Source organism: Phalaenopsis equestris, unplaced genomic scaffold, assembly GCF_001263595.1.
Source record: "Phalaenopsis equestris unplaced genomic scaffold, ASM126359v1 Scaffold000399, whole genome shotgun sequence".
In the NCBI taxonomy this organism is placed as follows: Eukaryota; Viridiplantae; Streptophyta; class Magnoliopsida; order Asparagales; family Orchidaceae; genus Phalaenopsis; species Phalaenopsis equestris.
The window spans coordinates 1348016-1356855 of NW_018164841.1; the positions used below are offsets into that span (position 1 = coordinate 1348016).

General features: G+C 31.7%; 1 protein-coding gene across 2 annotated transcripts in view; it reads right to left on the reverse strand.

Annotated features, from left to right (window-relative positions):
- The window catches only part of LOC110026754 (protein FAM133B), a 22911-nt gene extending 14100 nt beyond the window's left edge, over nt 1–8811 (reverse strand). For both annotated transcript variants that reach the window (XM_020727854.1, XM_020727853.1), the window contains exons 1-3: nt 8572–8811; nt 6780–6855; nt 6603–6665 (exon numbers count right to left, since the gene is read on the reverse strand). In XM_020727854.1, coding sequence (XP_020583513.1) covers nt 6603–6665; nt 6780–6855; nt 8572–8777 — 345 coding nt within the window. In that variant the 5' untranslated portion in view covers nt 8778–8811. The remainder of the gene's footprint in view (nt 1–6602; nt 6666–6779; nt 6856–8571) is intronic.
- Between the last annotated feature and the right edge of the window lie 29 nt (nt 8812–8840).

Here is an 8840-nt window from a genome sequence, read left to right on the forward strand (position 1 = left end):
AGCTGTTCGCGAACGACGAGCCAGTTTGACATCCCTAATATTAATATATAAAAATAATATTATATATTAATTATATAACTTATATTATATAAATATACAATATCTATATTAGTATATTATTACTATAGTATATTAATATATTATTATTATTATTTTATTATATATTATAATTTATAAAATTTAATGTTTTAAAATATAATAATTTTTTTATATATAATTATTTTATATTATTTTATATTTCAAACAATAACGATTCGAACACGAACGAACGCATCACTGTTCGTGTTTGGTTCGTTTAACTAACCGAACGAAAAAAATTTGTTCGCGTTTGTCTCGTTTACTTATCGAACGAATCGAACACGAACTCATTGACGAACCGAACACGAACTGTTCGCGAACAACGAGCTTTTTTGACAGCCCTAATTGCAGTGTTCTCTACATACATCACAAAAAAAGTATAGCTATAAGAGAGAATTTTACTGGTGTCCAAAAAATACATCAGCAGAGGACCGTGACTTTTTTAGATTGGCAGATCAATCAGACGATTCATTTTGATTCCACCTTATGTAGTGATCAAGCGTAGAGAGTTTCTTTGAAGAAGTTATCTCATAAAATTGATTGGCTGCATTTCGAATTCAATAGTACGATAATATTAATTATTTTTGTAATATTTTATTTTTTATTATGATTGTTGTGTTATTGTTAAGTGAGATGTCAGTTCTAGGTGTTCTATTTGAAGTTTTTTGGGATTCTAAATGCAATTTTTGTTTTCATGTATTAGTTAATCAACCTGGACTGGTTCTCTTATAAACACCACAACAACATAGAGATAAAAAAAGTTTTTTTATCATAAACAACTGCAATGCAATTGTACAAAACAAACAAACAAAAACCAAGTAGCAGTTTCCTGGTACAACTCCTATGCAATAACTTTTTAAGAAACTACAGTTGCCGCAAATAGAACTTTAATAAGCTATAAGGAGTCGTTTAAGCATTTTTTTCTTCAAAGGGAGGGAGGGAGGGAGGGAGGAATTTTGGGGTTGTTCTTGGGCTTGGGAGGGAGGGAGGGAGTTGCAACAACAAAAAGACAGGTGAACGAAGTCTTTGATGATGGATTGACTTCAATTAAGTATCACTTTCATTAAGCACAGCAAACCGACATTATTCAACCAAAACTTTCCCTAATGTGGCATTTCCTTCTTCTCTCAAGAAATAGCGTAGTATAGATAGATAGTGTTTTGGCTGTATTGGCACTACCTACAGACTTCAGTGTTCTTTACTAGATCCATTCTGAAATCAAATGCATTCGAACCAGCTTATATATTGCTTAATCATCTCATTCTTTAGTACATTCATTGCAACAACATCCTTATAAGACATTCTCTAACTTCATGACAAAGTTGCAGCCATGATAGCAAACTATGGTACAAAATAATAACACTGTTAAACAATCGCTCCCTAATCTTTATATTCTAGAGATAAACACTGACAATTTCGATGGATTACTCTTGAATTGAGAACATTAAAATTACTCTCCAACTTCAGATGAATCACTCTTTAATTGAGAACATTAAAATTATTCCCAACTTCTGTGGCCTACCTTTGTGCTGCCCCATCTCATACTCTCATTTCCTGACGAAAATACTTACCCACCGGCTCTAACTAAATAATAAGATACCCATAAAATGCCTCTCAATTCCCACGTATAGGTTTGCTCAAAATGATTCCTTATGTTCCCTCACCTTCCCTAAATAATGCTCAAAGCAACATATGTCCCTTCACTTGATGTTTGCAAACTCTCCGCCTATTTCAGGCGGAATCTATGTTGAGAATGCTCCCCATAAAAGGCATTTCAAGGCTGCCTCCAAGTTAATACTGCATGCATAACATCTTCTTAGTCATCATATGCTTCAAATGTCTTGTGAAACCTCAACCTCTAAAAGAATCATTAAGGTTCCCACTGCAGTTCCTTGTGGGCATGTGGACTTTGTCAAGTGTAGAAGTGTTATGTGAGAATGAAAGGGAACAATATTTCCTACAAAAAAATATGTTATTCCAAAGAACAGTTTGCAAAGACAACCATACAAAATAATTTATCATTGATGTGTTGATCCTAACCTCGACCTGCTACATTCAGGTCTCATTCTTCTGAAAATTTTACTCGATCTTATCAGATTCATATTGCATCAAAAAATGAAACTCAGGGTTTGTTTAGGAGAACATTATCAGTGCTTTGCAATTAAAAAGCTACAGTACCAGCAGATTCGGTTAGCCATACTGGCCAGACAGCTTCAGCAGTTCCTCTTCTAATGAGCATGCTAGGCTGTTTTGTTAAAGGACTAGACAAAAAATAATCACAATTTTACTCAACACTAAAATGCAATAAATGCTCCTATTCTCCTAAAACCAAGCTCATGCTCCTTCCCAGATCCACAACACCTTAATTCAGAGTCAGTAATGATCTTCCAGCTTTAATTTATCTTATCAACAACAACAAAGCTTTAATCCCACTAAAAAGGGTCGGCTACATGAATTTTTTTTTCCATTGTGTCCTATTAAGTGTCATATTTTCATTTAATTCTAATAAATTAAGATCTATTTTTATAAGATATGCCAAGTTTTCCTAGGTCTACCTTTGCCTTTCTTAACATAAGTTGTTTCTTAACATAAGTTAACATAAGTTGAATTTAAAACATCTACTCACCTAATCGGATCATCAGATGGTCGACATTTAATGTGACCAAACCATCTAAGACGGCTCTCTCTAATTTCGTCCATCACTGGAGCTACCCCAACCCTATCACAAATATATTCATTTCACATTTTACCTCTAAGTGTAAAGCAACTCATCCATATGATCATTATCATCTCGACAACACTTAGTAATATACTTCTCTTTTAAAGGCCAACATTCAACGCCATAGAGCATTGCAAGTCTCACCACCATCTTATAAAATTTTCCTTTCAGTCTAAGCGGTACTTTTCTATCACACAATAAGCCCGAAACATTCCTCCACTTCAACCAACTAACTTGAATTCTACTATTAACATCTCAATCTATATCACCATCGCTTTGAACAATAGACCCTAGATACCAAAATTGATCACACTTTTTAATAATTTGATCACCCAAAGTTACACTTCTATCACTAGAGCAAGTAATACTAAAATTACATTCCATATATTCAATTTTGGTTCTACTCAAAAGAAGGCCTTTAGAATCCAATGTAGACCTCCCTAATTTAAGTTTTTCCTAGGTTTTTTTCTCCAAGAGAAGGATATCATCAGCAAAAAAACATACACCAAGGTACATCTCATGTAAATGTCCAGTAAGACCAACCATAACTAAAGCAAAAAGATATGGGCTATGGGCTTAAAGTTTTAAAGTTGATCCTTGATGTAATCCAACAAAAATAGAAAAATATTGGTCAATCCTCCTTTAGTTCAAACACAAGTAACAGCTCTAGTATACATATCTTTAATGACTTAAATATAAGTCAAATCAACATATTTCTTCTCAATAACTTTCCAAATGATATCTCTTGGAATCTTATCGTAATCTTTTCTTCTAAATCAATAAAAATCAAATGTAGATCCTCCTTATTATCTCTGAATTTCTCCAACGAACCTCTCAATAAATGTATAGCTTCCATAGTAGACCTGCCTGACATAAATCCAAATTGATTATGGGAAATCTTTGTAATACGTATTAACCTATGTTCAATTACCCTCTCCCATAATTTTAAAGTATGGCACATCAACTTATTTCCTCTATAATTTGCACACTCTTGTGCATCCCCTTTATTCTTAAAAATGGGGACCAAAATACTCTTCCTCCACTACTCTGGCATCTTTTTAGTTTTAAAAATAATATTAAAGAGTTTAATAAGCAAAGAAACTCTCAAATCTCCAAAATATTTCTAGACTTCAATTGGGATATCATCAGGTCCTACAGCTTTCCACCCTTGGTTTTCTTTAAAGCCTCATCAACTTCTTTTTACTAATGTGACGATAAAAACAAAATGTTTGATTATTATTAACGAAATTAAGATCACTAAGGCCGATTGTATTTTTAGGAACTTTATTTATCAAAATAACTCACGCACCTATGTTGAATATCTTTTTCTAAGAAAAATACTTTTTGATTTTCATCTTTAATACACATTAGTTGAGTTAAATTTTTATTTTTCTTTTCTCTTTATTTTTTCTTTTCTCTTTATTTATTTCTTTTCTCTTTATTTAGCTAGTTTATACAAATATTTTTCACCCTCCTTAGTATCTAATATATTATAATGATCACTAAAAGCAAAATTTTGAGCATAAAAAATTTAATTTTTAGACTATCTGTGGGGCATTAGATATTTTTCCCAGTTCTCTAAGCTTTTACATTTGAACCAATTTTTATAACATAACTTCTTATATTTTATCTTTTTTTGCACATTATTATCCCACCACCAACTATATTTATTTATAGAAATTTTTTCTTTTGATTCTCCAAGTACATCTTTTGTCATTTATTTAATAGTGTTTGTTACCTTATCCCACATAGCATTTGTTTCTTCAAGAACATCTCAAATTTTGAGATGTTGAATTTTACTCATAAAAATAATTTTATTTTATCTTTTAGTCACCCTGATCTAATTCCACGATGATGAATCATAGTATTCTTTATTTTATAACTCTTCATCTTAAAATCAATAACTAATAATTGACATTGGGTAATTAAATCCTCACTTGGAATGACCTTAAAATCTTTACAATCTTTACAATCTCGTTTACAATCTCGACGACCTCTTCTTCTCATAAAAAAATAATCAATTTGTGTTTTATTAGATCTATTCATATAAGAAATAAGGTGTTCATCTCTTTTATTGAATAAAGTATTAGTACTAACAAAATCATAATAAAAAACAAAATCTAATATGACTCTACCTTCTTCATTAATCACTTCAAAACCGTAGCCACCATGAATATTTCTGAAATCTTCTATCACTCTACCGACATGTCCGTTTAAATCTCCTCCAATAAAAATTCTTTCTTTAAGAAGTGTCATTTGTATTAAATCTTCTAAGTCATTCCAGAAGTTATCTTTAGAACCTATATCTAAACCAACTTGATGATCATAAGCACTAATAACATTAAAAATCTTAATATCAATAATAATCTTAAGGGCTTTAATTCTATCTCCAACTCTAGTAATTTTTACAATATTATCTTTCAAATTTTTATCTAAAATTACAGTTACACCATTTCTAGTGTGACTCTTGTCAGAATACCATAGTTTAAAGCCTAAGTTATCAATCTCCTTAGCTTTTTCTCCAACCCATGTAGTTTCTTAAACATTTAGTTTCTTGAATACCTTAAATACATAACATATTTATCTTTCTATGAATCATAATATCAACTAATTCCATTAATGTACCATTGAGAGTATTTATATTCCAAGATCCTTCATAATATTAGTTTCATGAACTAATTTCTTTACCCGCATTCGTTCGTAATGTGGGAACCCTTGCTTATTTGGCACTATACTCGGGCACTGGTGTAGCATCCCTTGTACACTTTTCACTGTATTTAGGTCATACAGCGCGCTACTTTCAAGGGACGCCCTAGCTCTTACACAATGATCATGTCATGATTTTTTCGATAAGTTTTACGTTATCTATTAACTACCTAACGCAACCCTCAATTTTTCACATTCGGGCTTGAAACCGACAATTGCATTGCTTTTAATTTGTCTTGTCACAAAGTTTTTCTTCTTTTTGATTTTTTGTTATTTTATGAGTTTGCTTTCCCAAAAAGTCTTTGTTCTAACCATTCATTAATAAAAAAATCATTTTCATTGATTTACTTAAAATTTATATGTCGACAAATTTAGATCATCCAGATTTTCAACGCCTGTGCTAGCTTGAGCAAAATGACGATCCATATTCAAGTTATCTAAATTTCCTTCAGGAAATTTTCTGGCTGTCATTTTTTTCAACAATTTAATAAAAAAATCTATATTTGCACAACATTATAAAGGTTGGGAATCCTTAAGTATCTTTATAAACTATGATTTGTAAAAATAAGAAAATAGAAGACAATTAATAAAACTATTAATTTTTTTACATTTTTCTCTTTTTATGTTTTAGTTATTTATATAATTATGTTTAATGTTGAAAAAACACATTAGTTTTTATTCTAGCAAGTCATTTATAAATATGCATCGATTATCAAGAATGACTTGCTTGACTTCTATTTAAAGCAAAATCAATTTGATAAGTATTAACTAATTCATATTAGATTTAACAGGAATAATGGCATTTGGATCATTTTTCAACTGATCGCATGTACGAATATATAAAATTTTACCAAATAACAAATCAATTTTAGAGTTTAAGAGGAATACACTGAAAACTGGAGTTTTAAACAATAGAAACTAATTCAAGCACAACTTTTTCTACAATAGCTTTTTAATTGACTTTATGGACGACAGCATCTGCCCCGAAAAAATCCTTAGATAAATTCACTAGACATTGCTTTTAACAATAAACTTGAGAACCAAATATATAGTTGAAAAAATAAACCCTAAACAAGATAACAAAGAAAAGTTTTTGTACCTTTGCAGCCTGTTTCTTGCTATGCTTGTGCTTGCGACTCTTGCTTCTGTCCTTTTCCCTGACCTGATAAGTGATCAATCAAAAATTAAAAGGTTAGTTAAAACATTTTGAAGATACAAAAGATTGGCATGATGCAAACTATTTGAAGTAGAAAATCATAAGGTCATTTGACCTCACCTTTCTCACTTTGTCACCATGCTTTAGCTTTCTTGAATGGCTCGATTCCTCATAACCACTATCTAATGAGCTCTCACTGCATATTAAAGAGTGCTCATAATCAATAATTTATCGACCTTATGAATAAAATCAGCAAAAGAGTGTAAAATAAATCTCTTAACATGACGAAATATGGCATGTATGGATTTCATGCTTGAATATTTAGTATTAAATTCCAGCATAAAGTCTAAAATGATAATAATAATGGTAATTTTTTTAAAGAACTTCCATCAATGCTATTTATGCCCTGTTTGCATCCATGATATTACATATTTTACTTCTTAATCTTAAAGACTATACACATATACATATTTCATGTCAACTATAATGGCGTGACTATCAAAATTTTCTATAAGATATAGACCAGTATAATCTTCACAAGTAGATTCTTAAAATTCATGAAAGCAAAGGAATGAAAAAAAGAAATAAAAAGTTGAGAAAAATGGAATAGCATAAAATGCAAAACAACAATGCGTTGCTGATAGAATTACCAAGAAAATTATAAATAAAAAAACTCTGAAAGTCAAGAAAGCAACCTAAACATAACAAGACAGGAGCACACTTGCTAGTTATAAAAAAGAACAAAAAAAAACAACCAAAAACCTAGAGAAATTTTAATTTATACTAGGACAATAAAAATAGGATATTTTTGATTGATCTAAGTGGCTCCAGGAACATGAAATTCACGCATGCAGTGTACAATCATTGCAAGCCAAGTTATATGGGGCACCATACAAGCATTACCATCTTTTCCTGTCTCCAACTCTAAATATATAGGATCAGCCGACGAAAAAACAAGTTTCACAAGAAAAAAGAGTTTAAATTGCAAATTATGAAAGTAATGAGTGATTTAAAATTAAAGAATTCACTGCCACTACTTTGAAGGGGTAGGCAACTCTAGCGAAGAGAGGAATATCCATTAAGTAACCAAAATTGAGGACTTCTTTAAATTCAAATTTAAGTATAATTTTTTTACTTAAAAATAGTAGCTTTTATCAGGTTTTTCCATCGTGAATGAAATATTTCCACAAAAAAAAAAAAAGAACGACAAGGAAGAAGAGTGACCATCCATTGCAGATCAAAAGGAAGGAGTAAGAAAGAAGTATAATGAGTAGCGAAGAAGAATGAATAAAAAAGAGTCAAGGAATTCGTCCAAAATAAATAGAGATCAAAGCTACAAAGTCTTCTAACCCGCACATTTCCTGAGGGTAATCTCTCACACTCCCCTCTCGTTCACAGCTAGAATCCTTTGCTAACCCTTAAATCGGGCCCTTGCAAAGGGTATATCAATTTGTCATTTCGTTTGCAAGGATCCACTCAGCCTAATAGTTACCCACAACAAGAAGGAATCCTAACATAAAGAAACTACAGGCATCAAAGAATCAAGATTAGAAAGATAGTCTTTGGCATTGGAATAGTCGCTAGACCTTTCTATCTCGGATTGATAAAAAATTAGGCACAGTGACCCTCTACTCAATATTGAAACCTTCACACAAACACAGAGAAGTACCTCTAGATCTTAGTCCATTCATGTATTTTTACCATATTAATTAAGAAAAAAAAACATGTGAGAACAACGATCTGTTATTAAAAAAGAACGAAGCAACAAAATAAAACAATTTCTCTCTACATTCCATCAGGTCGGAAGTTCAGAGAATCCATCACGGAGAAATTCACAAATTAAAAAGCTCTTCCAAGATAAAAACTGCATACAAAAATAGAGAAAAGTAGAAATTAAAAATAGAAAACTCGCCTGCAAGTATCGGAGCTTGAAGAAGAAGAATCACGGGAATAGCGGTGCTTGCGTTTTGTCTTTGTTCGCGTACGATGCCTCTTGCGGACCTTCAGATCGTCCCTCTCCAATAGCCGACGCGGACGGCGGCGGTGATCACGTTTCGAGGAGGATGAAGAATCCGACGAGGAAGAGGACGAATCGGAAGACGAAACGGATGCAACCATAGCAGCTGATGAACCAAAAACAAAGACCGGTAAGAAATGGCGACCCAATATAATATATATATA